General features: G+C 37.9%; 1 protein-coding gene across 6 annotated transcripts in view; it reads left to right on the forward strand.

The window, feature by feature from the left end:
- FRY (FRY microtubule binding protein) overlaps positions 1–18,396 on the forward strand; it is a 228,467-nt gene that overhangs the window by 144,869 nt on the left and 65,202 nt on the right. For all 6 annotated transcript variants that reach the window (XM_063394764.1, XM_063394762.1, XM_063394765.1 and 3 more), the window contains 16 exons: positions 292–547; positions 1,622–1,804; positions 2,694–2,780; positions 4,316–4,575; positions 4,929–5,118; positions 5,862–5,986; positions 6,173–6,230; positions 8,791–8,882; positions 9,084–9,256; positions 10,313–10,473; positions 11,301–11,411; positions 12,675–12,829; positions 14,901–15,000; positions 15,306–15,477; positions 17,221–17,477; positions 17,851–17,997. In XM_063394764.1, the coding sequence (XP_063250834.1) occupies positions 292–547; positions 1,622–1,804; positions 2,694–2,780; positions 4,316–4,575; positions 4,929–5,118; positions 5,862–5,986; positions 6,173–6,230; positions 8,791–8,882; positions 9,084–9,256; positions 10,313–10,473; positions 11,301–11,411; positions 12,675–12,829; positions 14,901–15,000; positions 15,306–15,477; positions 17,221–17,477; positions 17,851–17,997 (2,527 nt within the window). The remainder of the gene's footprint in view (positions 1–291; positions 548–1,621; positions 1,805–2,693; positions 2,781–4,315; positions 4,576–4,928; positions 5,119–5,861; positions 5,987–6,172; positions 6,231–8,790; positions 8,883–9,083; positions 9,257–10,312; positions 10,474–11,300; positions 11,412–12,674; positions 12,830–14,900; positions 15,001–15,305; positions 15,478–17,220; positions 17,478–17,850; positions 17,998–18,396) is intronic.

The following is an 18,396-nucleotide window of genomic DNA, read 5'->3' on the forward strand; positions in this document are numbered from 1 at the left end:
ATTGAGTTATGAGCAAACAAAAAATATATTTTGTTTGAGAAAAGTTGCCAAATTGTGCACTTTAGAGATACTCTTTTAAGAGGGGAGCACACTTCGTTTGGATTCATGAATATCTTATGCTGTAGCAGGAATTACAGTATAGAAAACAGGTCAAGAATGTTAATTGTGGTCAGCAATAATGAAACCATGATAGCGTCATCCACCATTGTCAATGGGAATTTTCCATCACTGTCATGTACTGATAAACACTCCTTATATCTTTTGTTATCTGACATTTACTTTTACTTACAGGCTGTCCATCCATATGGATGATGAACTTCGACACATTGCCCAGAATTCTCTTCAGGGCCTGCTTGTTGACTTTGTGGACTGGCGGGAGGATGTACTCTTTGGTTTCACTAATTTTCTGCTACGTGAGGTGAATGATATGCATCATACCCTTCTTGATACTTCACTGAAGTTGCTGCTGCAGTTGCTTACGCAATGGAAGCTTGTAATACACACTCCAGGAAAAGCTGCTGAGCAGGCCAAAACCAGATCTGCAGAGGTATGGAATCAAGAGATCTGTGTCCTAAGATTTTTACTGATTGGAGGCAGAAATTATGTTCCTTGATATTGCCGTGGTTTGTGTGTTTTGTATTTACTCACCTGACAAGAATTCACTTTGCAAATTTTTTTAGGTAATTAGTTCACGTGTCTTTTGAGGACAGCCATGTCCTTGTGTAATACAGCAGATGTTGTTGTTGAGCAACATAAGAGAATGCGTGCCAAACTAAAAGCACGTACAGTGAAGTATGTGTATGTAGATGTGGCAGAAGGACATTTTCCCAGGGCTGAAACAGATTGATAATGCTAGTGGGAATGCTGTGAAGAGTGAAGTAGATCTTCTTTTCCCTTGGTTGATTCAGAAATATCAAAGAACCTGATTGTTACCATAGCCTGCTGTCTCCATGTGTTACAAACATTTCTGGGAACTGAACAGCTTTTCTCCTGCTTCTCCCATCTGCACTGTCCCACAGATATTTTCATTATGAGAAATGATTTTTAGGCTTCTTATCTCCTAAACTAATCACACTGAGTATGTTTTCCTTTGGGCAAACAAGATGTGTGTTTTATGTCACAGAGAACTATTAATTAATAGGTAATAACAGGAGTACATAAAAATGTGGAAAAGAGAGATCCTCACACACTTTTTGTTAAGTATTTTTACACTTTACTGGTGGGGTTGGGTTCTAGAGGCCACCTACCTAAGGTGTTGGCTGCTACAGGACCAAAGAAGGACCTGAGGACATACTCTCTGGAGTAGAAAAAATTTGGTGTTCACCATCTGACTTATTCATTCATTTCTTAGCAGAGGATGGAAAAAAGTAGGTAGATTAATTGAAAATTGGAGGGAAGGATTTGTTCAAAGGACTCTGCTCGCACATTGCTTTTGTGGAACAAGGTAACCTAAAGCAACAAAACTTGATTGTTTGAGAGAATATGTCAAGCTTCCCAGTCTGGCATCTACATGGCCTCTGCATTTTGATTCTGTATATGTCCTAGTTAAATAGAGTATTTCTTGGAGACCTGGTTTGCAAACACCACTGCTCCATTTTCTCCTCCTTGCACTGTTCTTCAGTTGATCCCAAACGGATCCAGCCACAGGATACAGTCTGAAAGGAGCCCCTATTCCAACGTCCTGCACGCGGTCGAAGGATTCGCGCTGGTTCTGCTGTGTAGTTTCCAGGTTGCCACGCGGAAGCTGGCTGTTTTAATCCTCAGAGAAATCCGTTCTTTATTCTTGGCCCTCGGCCAGGCAGAGGTAGGATTTTTCTCTTCTGGAACTTTGAGCTAAAATTTTGCAAAGAGAAAGCTCAAAACTTCTATTACAGCTGCTTTTAATGTAATTGCTGCAGTCTAGCAGGTATGCACTTAGTTTATAAAAAAGCATTTGATCTCAGATTACTATTTCTATTTGCCTTAACACTGCAAACATTTCTGTGGACTCAACAATGTAACTGAATGGCAAATGCCCTGTATAAGGATTTGAAGGGAAATGTACAGCAACTCTTACTTTCTCTTGGAATTACCTGAGTGTAAAATACGCTGTAAAATCTTTTTTACTGCATGGGTCATTCTTGTATTGTCAAGATCATAAATTTATATTGGAAATGAAGCCCATTCCTGTGGCATACCATTGTGGGTGAAAAAACCCACGGCATAAGACATCTTTGAGATCACTCACATACATTTTCCTTCTATAGTAAAGACCTCTAAGTCTTTTTTATGGATACAGAAATATGGAGAGTCACGTTGTGTATTGGCAGTCACAGCTCAGTGAGCCATCTAAATGCCTAAGAACACAAATATGTGTGTTCATGGCGAAGGAATGCTTCAATAAACAGCAAGTTAATTTTTCAGTCTTTTGATACCAGCTATCCAAAGTCATTTGGGATTTTCTGATATGTGCTTTTGTTTCCTAAGCAGTGAGCTATAGCCACAAATTAACTTCATTTCAAACCACAGCTTGGACTTAGTTTTGAGATTAATTTGAAAAAGACAAAATGTACCCATTGTCAACACTGAATATTTTTAGCTACTTCAGATTCATGTCATAATTTTTAGATGTTTCTGTTGCATATCCCAGAAATGTAAGAAGGGAAATAATTTGGTCAGAAGAGCAGTAAACTTGTATTCTCTGTGTTATGCAGGATGATGACAGACCTATGATTGATGTCATGGATCAGTTGAGTTCCTCTATTCTTGAAAGCTTTATTCATGTGGCTGTTTCAGATTCAGTAAGTACTACTTTACTGTTGCTGCTTGTGTTTACATAACAAATAATCAGACATGAAATACTAAAAATAATACTGCTAAAAATCAAAGAAATCATACAGCTTTAAGGCTCCAGCCATCTACCCAAGAGCTCCAAGGCTCCACAATGTCCCAGACAATCTGTTTCATGAAAGTATTCGTACTATGCATATGGAAGATACTGCATACAGAAAAAAAGAACAGTTGAGAAAGTCGTATTGCTGGCACCACCTAATGCTGGAGGCACTTGGTAGTCACTCACTGCTGTCATCTGTTTGAGAAGGGAATAAGCTGTAGCTCCCTTGTGCCCTCAGAAAGTGGCCCTGCCTGCACAGCTGAGCGTAAGCTCCAGGGTAATTCCCAGCTGGGGTGAATCTCTCCTTTCGCTCTCTCAGGGGCCTGATGTGTCCGACGTGCGTGAGAGGAAGCAGAGACTGAGCATTTTAAATAAAGAAGTGTCACTAGAAGAACTGATACATAACACAACTGATTTTGCATGCTGTCCTAGAGATTAGTGAAAGGCCCATTTCCAAAGGGCAGGAACAATCAGTATGGGGCACTTTTCAGCCTGATTAAGTTAAAGCAACAAATGGTCCTTGCCACATTGAGTGCCCTTTCCAGGGCTGTGTGTTTGAGGCACATGTTGGGTGCTTAAAAATGTAACCTCAGGCAGCAGCCAAGCCCAACACAGCTACTCACTCACTTCCCCACCAGTGGCATGGGGGAGAAAATCAGGAGGGTGAAAGCTGGAGAACTCATGGGTTGAGATACAGACAGTTTAACTGGGAAAGTGAAAACTCTGAATGCAAGCAAAGCAAAACAAGGAATTAATTCAACACTTCCCATGGTCAGGCAGGTGTTCAGCCATCTCCAGTAGAGCAGGGCCCCATCACATATAGCAGTGACTTGGGAAGACAAATGTCTTCACTCCAAACATCCCTCTTCCTTCTTCTTCCCCCACTTTATACACTGAGCGTGATATCATACAGTCTGGAATCTCCCTTGAATCATTTTAGGTCACCTGTCCTGGCTGTGTCTCCTCCCAGCCTCCTAAGCATCCCCAGCATCCTCACCAGTGTGGCAGTACAAAAAGCAGAAAAGGCCTTGGCTCTGTGCATGCCCTGCTCAGTAATCACAAAAACATCTTTGTATTATCAACCCTGTGTTCAGCACAAACCAAAACACAACCCCATACCAGTCACTGTGAAGAAAATAAACTCTATCCCAGCCAAAAGCAGCACAGAAGGGGACATTAAACTGGTGGGGTGGTTGGGTCCCTCTGCATCTGAAAACAGAAACTGAGCAAGAAAGAGACTTTCTGACTTCATAATACAGGAATTAGGAAATTTGTCTGAAACAGCAGCACCTGGGTTTGGGTGTTGCAGTTCCTAGAGGCCAAGGTTTGAATTTTGTGCTTTCATTCTGTTCATTAATAATAAAGCAAAGCAAATGTGTTGCCTCTGTGCCTGGTTTCTGACTAGTACAGGAAGGTGTGTTAATTTATCTTTTCTTCCCATAGACAACAATCCCGTTAACACACAGCGTGGATTTGCAGTGGCTGGTGGAGTGGAATGCTGTCCTAGTAAATAGCCATTATGATGTGAAAAGTCCTTCCCATGTCTGGATTTTTGCACAGTCTGTTAAAGACCCATGGGTTCTCTGCCTCTTCAGTTTCCTTAGGCAGGAGAATCTACCAAAGCACTGTCCTACAGCTCTCAGCTATGCTTGGCCATACGCCTTCACAAGGCTACAGCTGATAATGCCTCTTGTGGATCCAAAGTAAGTGGCAGTCTGCATTTCACTTTCTTTTGTATGAGCTGTGTGATTTTAATATAAACTTTTCTTTGGTCTCAGTCTCATGTTTGGGTATCAGTCCACTGCAAGGTGCCACACAGAAATTGGTGCCATGCAGGTTTGAGTTTCGTAATTGCAACTTGTAAGGTGGAAAACTCCAGTTTTCTACCTTCATTGATTTTTCCTGTGTATCATGTCATGTTGAATTGCAGCTGGTAGATACACAGCATGTTTTATTCCCTCTAAAAATATTTTAAAATACTGTAATTAAGACTTCAGTACTTGTAATTAAGACTGGAAGATAATTTTAATAATTACAATTTATTTTCAAATTTTAGTATTCCTGTCAATGCAAAGAAAACAAGTACAGCAAGCAGTGGAGACAACTATGTCACTTTGTGGAGAAATTACCTTATTCTGTGTTTTGGAGTAGCAAAGCCCAGCATTATGAGCCCAGGGCACCTGCGTGCCTCAACTCCAGAGATTATGGCTACCACCCCTGATGGAACAATGAACTATGACAATAAGGTGATGAGACCTCTTACCAGTAAACTATTTGTTCGGGAGAATTTTAAGCTGCATCCGCATGCAAGATCCTCTCCTGATGAAAGTATTTCAGTTAGGGAATATTTTAATATATGCAAACTACTTAATACACATAATTAACAATGAAAACATCTGTATGATATGATGTGTTCATAAATATTTGGTAAATGCCATGGTGTTTTCAATGTATTGCTTTTTTTTTTGCATTCTGAGCGATGTGCATTCAAAATATAGAAGGTCTGGACATGTGTTTTGAAGTTAACTTTAGTTTGTCATTCCCTTTCTTTCCTTGTAGAGCACTCCAATTTGTAAATTTAAAACATTAAGCAATAAAGCAGATTTCCAAATGCAAATTGTATTCATGTTGGATATATGCCTGTCAGAAACAATAATATATCAAATACACTTTCAAGTAGTAGCAACTTGAGATGAGCAGTAGCACCACAAATGCATTACTGGAATGAAAAAACAAATAAAGTAAATTACAATAATCTGAACTAAAGCAAAGAGATTTCCCGGATGTATTTATGTGTTAGGCATTACTGAGATGATTGTCAGGTAGCAGACATCCAGTTAGATTGGTGGATTATCCATAATAAAATCATTCCAGCATGTTCTTAAAATATGTATTGATTCTCAGACAATGTTTATTTGTAAAAAAAATTGTATTTACTTAATATTGATATCCTGACAATGAAATTCAACAATATTTTAATATATTTTAGGCTATTGGAACTCCATCTGTTGGAGTCTTACTAAAGCAGCTAGTTCCTTTGATGAGACTTGAAAGCATAGAAATAACAGAATCACTTGTATTAGGATTTGGAAGAACAAATTCCCTTGTTTTCAGGTACTTCTCTACTTATCATATTCTCAGTTATTTGCCTCTAATACAAGTGCTTTATTTTTTTGTAACTTAAGTATATATTTAATTTTTTATTTGCACTTTAGAGCTTCATTTTTATATGTTGGATAAAACACGCTTTTCAAAGGACATTCGATTTTGCTTACAAGTATTTATGTTTTTTTAATTTAGGGAATTAGTAGAAGAACTCCACCCACTAATGAAAGAAGCCCTAGAAAGAAGACCAGAGGTTAGTTGCAAAAATCAAATGTACTCATTTTTAAAATGAAAAATTATTTTAAAAACGGTAAGTCTGTTTGAAATACAAATATATTCTTTTGTACTAACCAGCAAATTAAGCCTGTGTGCAACGAGAATTTTAGTAATTGCATAATTTAAATAATTCCATTAAAACCTAGTTTAATTTAAATTCTATCAGTGACCTGAAATGTACAATATAGAAGTCCATTCTGAGGAAAAATTTCCCATCCAATATGGAACCTTCTGATACAGAACTTGGATATATTGGAAATTCACTTTCACTATCTGAAAAAGAAAAAGCTTTAACACATCTGGGCTACAAGCACATTTTGTAGCAGTGTTTGGATGTGCTTTTATTTTCAGGGCAGGCAGGGTCACCTATTTCAACTTCATGGAATCACAGAATGGCTGGAAGGGACCAAAGTGATCCAACCTCCCTGCTCAGGCAGGGTCAGCCTGGATCACGTGGCACAGGATTCATTAGTGTGATCAGTTAACTGACAAGTTCATCAGAGTTTTCACCTTCATTGTAGTATTATCTTTTGTTACAAGAGAAAGAAGGGTTCCCAACAGATCCTCCAATCCACACAAGAGAGAATTCTGTGTTCCTAAAAACCTCTGGTGATAAACTCTGTAGCCTCAGTAAGCAGTTTAGTTGCAGGATGTGTCTATGCAGCTAAACAGAAAAGCCATGGGGAGAGCTTCAGTACTGGACTCAAGTTTTGCTCAGTTTTCCCTCCTTGACTCAGTTTTGGACCATTCCATCTGCCTCCAAGATAGACATCTGAGATGGCTCATGGACAATTCTTAATAATTCTGTCTGGTAAATGTCCACAATCATTTGCATTCTGCATTGCTTCACATCTCAATTCAGTTGTGTGGCTTCCATCCCTATGAAGTCACTGATTTGAAGGTCACTTGTTTTGACACTGGGCAGAAGTGGATTAATACACGACAGTGCAGCCACTTACCTCTGCATTTTGTCTGTGTACCATTTAAGACAACTTAGACTTGAAAAGCCTTTTCTGGAGACATATATATCCAGTGCACCCTCAGGAAAGGAACTGCTAGAATTCAGAGGTTTACTGTATGCGGTAACAGCAAATTTAGCACATGGAATATGAGAACAAGAGACTGTGACATTAATTCCTGTATTTTTCCTGATATGAATAAATGGATGCCTTCCTGCAAGCAGTGCCACCTGGAAACCCAGGAATGACTGCATGGGCTGTGTGGCTGTAGAGAACACAGACCTCTATGTCAGCAGGCAGGTATCCAACACACCAGAAACAATGTCCTTGAACATATGCTGTGACTAGGGAGAGAACTCCCAGCATGGCCAAGAGCTGCAGGGATAAACCAAAATGGACATTACACAAGATCCGCCCTGTGGGTGCTGGCATGGAGCTTGCCAGATCACCTCTGACACTGCTGCAGGAGGCAGCTGTGTCTGGTAAATACTGCACGGCAATAAAACTGCTCTTTTTTCTGCATGTGCTTCCTGGAGCTTTAAAGGTGTAACAGGAGAAAAACAGGGCTCTGAATAGAACAAATCAAACGGCATAGTTATTGGAATAAAACCTTGGGCTGGGATGCTGCAGTTCTGCCCATTCTGGGTCAGAATACCAGACAAAGCATCATTTTGTTCTGCCACACATCTGCTGCTGGCCATGGACAGAGCCAGAGTCATAGAAGAGATAGGCCCTTGATCTTAATATTGCTCAGATTTGAAGAGCAAAATCTGCATTTTCTCTGAGCTTTTCTTGTTCCTTTGAGTGCAACAGCAGCTTTTTTACCTTCTCATGTTTTTCTTGCTCAGGGGAGATACAGAATACGAACAAGTCAATTGAGTCTCTCAGCAAAGAGCAGGCCTTGTTGCATGCACATCTTTCCAGGAAAGACAGGAAACAGTAAGGACAGCTTTCTAGAAGACAGAGAGATACAATGAGCCAGTTAACAACCATGCAGTCCTGTGGGAGGAGCACATTCCTGTGGGCAAAAACCCAGTCAACTCAGCCAACACTGGACTGGAGTGCTGTCTGCTAGGAGCTCACTTGAATGTGAGTGATGGTGTGCTGCAGCATTGCCAAGTTCAGGAATGGATAATCACTCATATACCTTCCTTGGGTCTGGATATACATTCTGCACTCTAAGTGCCTCCAGCACCCAAACTAGGTGACACTAAACTAACGTGAACATCCCTGTTACCTGAAGATGGTATGGGGTTTTGGGACAGGAACCTTGAATATTAGTTATTTGTATCCAGTAATTAATTATTTCATTTCCACGTTTTCCATAAGTACTAAGGCAGTTGTTAACAGTTTTTTCAAGGATAGTTACAAAGAAAAAAAATTGGTCATGGTCAGTTCTTCGTCGATGTATAAGCACAACGTAATACTGCAATATCCAAAAGTACTCAGGTTCCTTTGTGAAGAAAATTCTAGAGCTGGAATTCTTAAATCTCACTACCATACTGACACTTCTGAAGCTACTGGTTTTTAATGTGTACACCTATGAATATAAATCCTGCTTTTATTTTAAATTCCAAGAACAAGAAACGTCGAGAACGACGAGATCTACTGAGACTGCAGCTACTGCGAATTTTTGAACTCCTTGCTGATGCTGGTGTCATAAGTGACAGGTAGGACTATCACTCATCATAAGTATTGATATTTCACATGGAACAATTTTCAGTGTTTGCCACACTGAGATTATGTCAGTTTGTTCTTTCAAGAATTGTGTGGTCTATCAGGTATGGAGAGATTTGCATACATTTCTGCAGCAAACTGTGGTATAACTACTCTGTTATTCTGTATTAATGTGCAACTTTCCTTGATGCTAGTACAAATGGAGCCTTAGAAAGAGATACACTAGCCCTTGGAGCCTTGTTCTTGGAGTATGTTGATCTGACTCGCATGCTTCTGGAGGCTGAAAATGATAAAGAAGTTGAGATCCTTAAAGATATGAGAGCACATTTCAGTGCAATGATTGCCAACTTGATTCAGTGTGTTCCAGGTATGGAGCTTAATTATGCATTTAATGTAGGTATTGGGAATGTAATTTTGGGGTTTTTTTTTTTGTCTGTACTTTTTTCACTGCTTGTGAATTTTCATATAATGAAAGTGGAATGTAGAAAAGAAAGTGTTCATAGGTCTACTAAGATTAAAATAAAAATACCAATAAAGCTTGATGAAGCTTATAATAGTCATGTCTAAGATTCACCTCTTTAAAAGCCTAGCAAGGAAATTGTCTGTGACCTCTGGGGACTCCAGACTTCTTTTGCACTAGGTCTTATTTTCTGCCATCTGACTTGATTGCCAGACTCTTTGTAAACTCAGACAGGAGGCCTTGAAAAATACAAGTAGGTGCAGGCAATGTGCAATATTAAATGCAGTGAAAAACTTGCCCAAGGTGTTGAGAAGGTATCCCGTGTTACCCAAGTCCAGTTGTATCACAAAGATTTGTCCAGTTGATTTCATGCATTTTATATATTGCAATATCACTTCAGATATACAACATAATTATGTTAGCAAAAAAGCAAAAAAAGCCTCTGTTTTAGAGGCCTCGGATGTAATTACTGGAAGATGAGGTCTGAGGTTTTTTTCTCATTTGCTCAGGTAATTCATCTGTTCAGAATATGTACCACATATTTTTCATAAACAAAGAGCCAAGTTTCTTTTTTTTATTAGAGTAAGACACATGTATTGTTTGGGCTCAAATTTAAAGAATTGGAAAGGCCAAGTAAATATTTGCCACTAAAGAAAAGCACTAAAGGAGGCAGTGAAAACCCCTGACTTTATAATTAGATTCTTAAATGCTTTTCCATAGTCAGATGTACATGTTTGTATAACTACACATTAATTCAGAACTGAAGGTTCTTAGAAATAAGACACATTTTACTCTCTCGGTTAGATTTTTTAAAGGAGCTGAGATACTTTGGAGTAAGTGTATGTTGAGCATATAAAAACCCCTCCCCTTCTGTAGAAATGTGAAAATCATGTCATCATTGTGCCCCATGAATGTGTATTTAATATTAGTAAATCACAACTATTTCTCTTTCTGTTCACTTAGTTCACCACAGGAGATTCCTCTTCCCTCAGCAGAGCTTGAGGCATCACCTGTTCATCTTATTCAGCCAGTGGGCAGGACCTTTCAGTATTATGTTCACACCACTGGACCGCTACAGTGATAGAAATCACCAGATTACGAGATATCAGTACTGTGCATTAAAGGTACTAAAGTTTTGCTGTACAAACCAGTAACAGCAATTTTTCAGTGAAAATACAAGTAGTTTGGGGCTTGTTTCCTTTTATTTCAAACAATTTTGAATTGGCGTCCTTGATGCAAACTTGTGTGCTCATATGTAAATGTACAGCGGTATCATAGAATATAGCACTGAAGTTACATGTTTTTTTATTTGTTGACACTTTTCAAGGCTAATTTTGAAAACCAGAGTGCATTTTGAAATTTTACTTACCTATTTATTAATGGGTTAGCAGATTCAGCAAGGAGATCTTGGGCTCTGAAATTGGGTGTAGTTCCAATTCAGTACCTCAGGATACTGAATCTGTACCACTGTACACCTCAGGAATGCCTCCCACACTTGCCTGGAGACATGCTCAGCAATAATGTACTTCTGTGGCAACACTAGTTGCAACTCCCATGCATGAGTAAGCTGGGAATGTAATAGCTTATGTACTTGTATAAGTTTCACCACTTGCTGTAAGACAGTTTTAATTGTTGCAGTAATATACTATTGAAACACATAAGTGTATTTTAATTATTTTTGTAGCTTGATCTGTGTGAGTACGGGGTAAAATGACAATATGTATCTTGAAGATAGTACTCCCTCCAAAATACTTGGAGCATGATCTGGAATCCTGTGAAATCTATAGCAAAATAATTATTCTATTCTAGCAGTCAATTACAGCAGTTACCATTTTCACCATAGTTCCCTCCAAACAGAAAGCAAGTGGCAGGCTGTTAGCCTGGACTCTAATCATTCTGAAAGGTTGGTTGTGTTACTTTTTTGTGTAACTGCAGTTTCATGTGTTTCTAGGCCATGTCAGCTGTGCTCTGCTGTGGACCTGTGTTTGATAATGTTGGTCTTTCCCCCGATGGATATCTTTACAAGTGGCTTGATAACATTCTGGCTTGTCAAGACTTACGTGTAAGTACTGACCAAAATGCCACACTGATGGACAATTACTCACTGTACTGGTGAGTAAAGAGTTTGCAAAGGGTTTTTTTTTCTTCCTAAAGAACATGTAAGGGATTATTCTTGCCACTTTCCATTTCTGTGAAGATGGGCTTCGACTTGGTACCTACACAGTCATACTTCTGTGTTTGTAGCTGATTGGACTGCCTCTCTGGTTAAGGAGGAGTAGACTGATGATTTATAATAAGTGGAGAGAGAGAGACAACAGTCTTTCCCTTTTGGTATCAACTTTGTCCTGCTATTCTCCCTAAAACTCTCCTACCAGCACACGTAACTCTGCTAAGGAAAGGTAAATAGCAGAACCTAAATAAATGCATGTAAAGCAGCTTGAGGATAGAGGCTGTGGAAATGGTAATTGATTAGGAAAAAAAAAAGGTTGAATGATTTAAAGAAAGAATGAATGGCTACAGAGAAAATCCTTCAGAAATTACGTGGGATTTTTGGAATTTTGGTAGGGACAGAACTATAAAGATATGTGCAAGTGATATGCAATCTCTACAAACAGTCACCTGCATTTGGTGACAGAATATTAATAGGCCTTAGTGTTTGGTGTACCAGCACTATCCTGCATTGAAAGAACACAAAGTCCAAGCCTTAGATGTGATGTGTTTGTAGCAGTGGTGGTATGAGGATTAAGTGATTCACAGTCTGTAGGAAGTCATTAGATTGCTGGATGTAGCTGGATTAAACATACAAATTTTCAGTCATTAGAGTCATTAGATTGCTGGATGTAGCTGGATTAAACATACAAATTATCAGTCTTGTAAAAGGTACTTTTCTTTGTCTGCCTTGATTCTGTGTTAGTCAAAAGCAGGATAAACATGAAAGTTTGTCACGCTGTGTGTCACGCTGTGAAATTCACGTGAAGTAGGAAATCAGTTAGCAAGTCAGTTAACTGATATAAAAGGAAGTTGCCCAAGAGTACCTATCAAGTATCTTAGATTTTTTAAAAAATCTGCCTTTTTTTGTTGTTGTTGTGCCTAATTTTCAAAAATGCATTTAATTTATGTAGTCTTTGTACATACCGTTTTTCAAGTGTTGAAACCTGAGTCACATTCCAACTCTGCTATCACTAAAATAAATCTATTACAAATGTTCTGATTTCTTCTTACATATTTGAATTTTCCATTTTTGCCCTGTTTTGCCTATGTTAGTCTGAGAATTTTAGAGAATGAACATACCTGCCCCATCAATCATGTTTTGACGTTTGCTCAGGTTCACCAGCTTGGCTGTGAAGTTGTGGTCCTGTTGCTAGAACTGAATCCTGATCAAATCAATCTCTTCAACTGGGCTATAGATCGATGTTACACAGGATCATACCAGCTTGCCTCTGGGTGCTTCAAAGCCATTGCAACTGTGTGTGGAAGCAGGTATCAATTCATTTGTTGATCAACATTTTCAAATGTAAAGAAAACTGAAGGTTCAGCTCACTGTATTGTTAGGAGTTGTTGGTCACACTCATATCTTCTCAAACATTTGATTTTCATGTTTCTGAAAACAAAGTGGTGTGCTTGGTAGAAGATGTTCTTACTATAGGTATATTTGAAGTCTGGAGAATTTTGATGTTACTTTGCTCAGAAAGATACAAAAAGAGCTACAACAGTTTTATTTGAATGTAGGTCATAAATCTGGTTTCAAAAGATTTGGCATGGTTTTTAATTTAATTTATAAAAAGAAAAATGTTTTCAGTGTCAGTAGCTTGAAAGTCATTATTTTGACATGTCATTATCTTGAAAGTCATGTCTTTTTTCTAAACTGGCTTTCATTTGATTTGTTTAGTCCCTTTTCTGTCAACTAGTATCATCATTACTGCTAATGCTGAGAAAGCACAAGCTACATGAAGACATGAATGCAAATACTGCTTGTGTGTCAGGCCTTCAAAAAAATCTATCCTTTTTTTATTTTCAAAGACAAAATTTATAGAGAAATTGTACATTATTTATTGAGAAATTATTTATGGAGAAATTTATAGAAAAAATGCAGTTATTTGCATCTTATTAAAATAAATGTGAAAATTTACTCTTCACAAAAATAATTTGGCAAGAAGTATGATCAGCATAGAGGAAACTCGGTAAAGAAATAATTGGGATTTGGAAAATCAAAATAAGTCACATATTTCATACTTTTCCTGCAAAACTGTTTTGTTCTTGACAGGAACAACTAGATTAGAGACTGCATTGTATGGAGATTTTTAAAATATGAATGGAATTTTGTGTTTACAAATTCAGTTATGTTAACAGGGTTTTTATTTTAATGAACACAAGACCATAGCAGTTTCAGCCAGTCTTTTTTCCCCAAATTGTGTTACCTGTGCCGCTGTGACCTAAAAATTAATCTTTTCTGTTCTTACAGTAAAAACTGAGAGTATGATCTTCCTGATTTGTTTTGAAGGGAAAGTCCTCTTTCTAGCAAGCTGGGAATTTTTATTAATATTTGAAAGCTGTTAATAGTTTTTGCTCTGTCAGCTATCAAAATGTGTCGGGAGACCATTGCTTTAACTACCTGTAAAATGAGCAGCAGTTGATGAAGTCTATCCAACTTTCTACAAAGAAGCCACTTCCCTTCATTTCTTTTCTTTTTGCGTTTGTTTTTTAAGCAGTGGAAGGGCAAAGAGCCAATTACAGAGCTTGGCTTGCAGCTAGTATATGGAATTACCAAGAATGTCCCATGCCACACATGTATCTGCCATATTAGAAAGTCTAAATAGGCATCCTGCAATCATGCAGGAGCACTGTAGCTGACATCTGGGGTGATAAATTGATGGTTCATAATTCAATCGTGCATTTACAAATCATCATGAGAAAACAGAAGCCTGTTTAGTGCAAATCCAAATATTATGATGTGGGATTTACTCCTCTAACAATATTCTCCTTACCACTTTGATATGTTTAACCTGACTAATTGATGCTGACTTTATAGATAGCAGACTTTTTGAAGCAGATCTTCAAGTTTAGTCTTTGAAAACAATTTTCATAGAATTTTCAAATAGCTCAGAATGTTCATGTCAGAGATAGTGTTTTTTGTCCAGACAGACTGTTTTAATTGCAGCTTGGCCTAAGAAATTCTTTATCCCTGGAAATTTTCATGCTCCCCATTTCCTTTCATGAGTGTCAGCCTGTCCTGTAAACAGTTTATGCTATAAATTAAAATGAATTGACAGTCATAGACACAGGTATTGCATTTCTCATTGTGGGTAACTCAGTGCATTCCGAAGCATTAGCCTAAGGTAATTATAAATAGTCCTTTCTTTCTTCCTGTTCACCAGATGGTCCTTTGATCAAGCAGTGTGTATTCATAAGAGCTCCCTTTCCCATATTCTGATGGTAGAAGAAAAAAAAGAAAGATGACATTCTCTTTAGACCATATTACAGAGTAAATCAGAGTGAATATAATCTGCATTCCTCACCAGCATTCACAGAAATGTTCTGTTTATTCTTCTAGGAACTATCCTTTTGATATCGTGACGCTTTTAAATTTGGTGCTGTTCAAGGCATCTGACACCAACAGAGAGATTTATGAAATTTCCATGCAACTTATGCAGGCATGTATCAGCTACTTACTTTTTTCTCCTATCCTTGGATACTTTTTTGATGAACTTCTTATGAAGTACTGTTATTTGCACATTAGTTTTGTTTTGAAAATAAACAATTGGTTTTGTCCTGGCTATGAAAAGTTACATGAATATTTATATAAAAATGAATGTTATAGTGTCTTTCATATTTGGAGCATGTGCTCTGAAACATATAGAGCATTCTCTGATAGCCAAACTTCAAATGCTGATATTTCCTGATTTAATGAATTTTTATTATCTCATTCCCTTTTTATTTTTTCTTTTGTCTTTTACAGATCCTTGAATCAAAGCTTTTTGTTTATTCAAAAAAGGTAGCTGAGCAAAGACCAGGCAGTATCTTGTATGGGACTCATGGTCCATTGCCACCTCTTTACAGTGTCTCACTTGCCCTTCTTTCATATGAACTAGCAAGGATGTATCCTGAACTTACCCTTCCACTTTTTTCAGGTACCTATATTTATTTGACTTACTATCTCCTTTACGTTTTTGTACAAATGCTAGACTGCTACCATTTTGAACCATAGTTCTGTTTATAAATTTAGCTTGACCTGGTTTTATTCTGGTTCAGGTCAAATCAGATTTAGGAATCCAATATATATTTCCTAGATGTATCCAAACAAATTACAGAAACTCTCTTTGGGGATTCTGTGCCACTTCTACGATCTTAGGGTAACTTTGAAATTACAAGTGCCCTGAGTTAAAATGACATAGACAAACTCTGCTATGATGTGTTCTCCTGTGATTCTTCTTAAACATGGATTTACATAGATCATACTTGTGAGGATATATTTCTTCATTTTATATAAACATGACTTTAACTTTGGGCAGATTGATTGCCTTTGTCCAGTTCTACCAGTGATTCAAATCACTCTGAATGATCTCTACCTTGTGTTATTTGCCACATCTGTATGCCTCAGCATTTTTTAAACTTTATCAGAAATACATATTTTCAGGATTACTGAGAAAAATGCTAAAGAATGAGACCTGCAGGAACACAGTTCAGAATATGCCCACTGTGAGGCCATTCCTGGGAACAATGATGTTTTGAGACATATGTGTCTGGTTTAATCAATCTTATGTGTTGCTCTAGTTTTTAAATAATAGAATGCAAATGTCTGTAATCGTGGGAATTTTTACTGGCTCTTAAAATCTCTTTCTGTTGTTTTTACTCAGTCTGTAGGGGCTGGAGGGAGGGTAAAGGAACAATACATCACCCTTACATTTCTCAGTGCCCAAGATACCATGAGTGATAAATAACTGGTGTAGGGAAATTCTGATGGTTCATTTGTCATTAAGCAAATGCTGTTCATTATCTCTGTTATCGTCTACCCATGTTGCTGTAATGACTGTGTCATTTTAAAAAAATCTCAGAAATACAGGATATTACAGTCCAAGTGAGACATCCTTTCTGTACATCTGGAATCATAGGGAGGAGAGAACAGTTTGTGTCTTCATGATTTTTAAAAACCAGGCAGTGAGTAAAAAAAGGAAATGTTTGCTTTACTGATTTTACAGAAGAATTCTGGTAAAGAGAGATAATGTGGTTCACTTTGGCAAGAAGCTGTATTTTTATCCCAGATTTTCCAAATCCCTTTGCCTTACAGTGCCAGTTCTTTTTTTTGTAAGCTATGTAAAGTGCTGTATGCAAGCATTCCTGAACTGACAGCCAGCTATGAATTTTATAGACATTCCCACATGAAGTAGGATCCCAATATATGCAATTTTTTGTAAACTCAGTATAATAAGTGCCTTATTATTTAAGCTATAGCTTAAAAACCCGGAGGCCAGTGAGGCATTTGTAATCTGTAGAACACTTCTGTTTATTTTCCAGAAGCTCTTGGAATTCTAGAGTAACCACCAGTAACTGAATTATCCTTTTTCCTCTTTATTGACATTGACACCTCACTTAGTACATAACATGGCACAGTAGCAAGGGTTGACTTTCTGTTTCTATGCCCAGACTGTGTTAGTTATTTCAGACAGAAGACATGACCAATTGCTTGCTACTACTGAACTTTAATTCCATGTTACTCTTCAGGAAACTCAAGAACATGGTTTTTTTATGCTTGTGGTGTGCAAGGCAAAAACCATGAGGTAGTCTAACAAATGTCAGAAATGTGATTTAAGCAGTATGTTTAGGGCTTCCATCATAAATGAATATGTTGTCCTTTTCAACTCTTACCATTTTAGAGGTAAGCCAGCGATTTCCAACAACACATCCAAATGGGAGACAGATCATGCTTACCTATCTGCTGCCATGGCTTCATAATATTGAACTGGTGGACAACAGACTGCTCCTCCCTGGCTCAAGCCCTACCACTCCGGAAGATGAACTGAAGGACAAGGATGGGGAAATAGCAGTCACGAGTGGACTAAAAGGCAATGGCTGGGGATCACCTGAGGCCACCTCCCTGGTTCTTAATAATCTCATGTATATGACAGCCAAGGTAAAAAAACAAATCAAACAAAGAAACTAACCTGTAAAACTTTTGGTTCTTCCCTCCAGCACCAGAATTTTTACACTGGAACAGTCTGTACCAATCAACAAAATCCTGCCTAATTTTAGGATTACTTTTTGAAGTTACAGTCCTTAAGACTTCTGTTTTCTCTTACGATTTAAGTCTTTCTGTGTATCAGAACCTAAATAGTTTTAAATGGAGTTTATGCTCAAAATCTGTCAGGTAGTTTTTAAAAATACTGTTCTGTAACTTTTTACAGTGTTTCACTGGTGTTTTTTGCATGAGAAAATGTTCTAAAAGAACATGCTTTCGTTTGGAAGTCCGCGTATTTCAAGGAATGTGTGCCTATGATTCTTTGCAGTATGGAGATGAAATTCCTGGACCAGAGATGGAAAATGTCTGGAATGCTTTGGCCAACAATGAAAAATGGAGTAACAACCTTAGGATAACACTGCAGTTCCTCATTAGCTTGTGTGGTGTTAGCAGTGATACCATCCTTTTACCCTATGTAAGTCTTTGCACTTTATTTTATTTACTGCTGATTACACAGGTTGTATTGAAGAAAACAGCTATTACCTGCGGAAAATTAATTTCTGTATCAAAAACAAGAAATACCAACATACTCCCTAACACACTGTACAAAATTAAATGGCAGGAATAAAAGTGTTAGGAAACTGAAATTTAAACAAAAGAAATTGAGTAGTTCAACGCTCAACCTGCACCAGTGGAGCACGCCCCCTTGCAAGTGAGAGCTGGATTTCTCTCAAGCAAAGAGAAAATTTGCATGTCTGTGAATGGGGACAGTAACAGAGACTGGCCATAAATTGCCAGAAAATGCTACATCCTCTTCTTTGCCAGACTAGAGCTTTTTGTGGGACATCTCAAGAGACAGAAGATAGTTAATCTT

This window comes from Prinia subflava, chromosome 3, assembly GCF_021018805.1.
Source record: "Prinia subflava isolate CZ2003 ecotype Zambia chromosome 3, Cam_Psub_1.2, whole genome shotgun sequence".
Classification (NCBI taxonomy): Eukaryota; Metazoa; Chordata; class Aves; order Passeriformes; family Cisticolidae; genus Prinia; species Prinia subflava.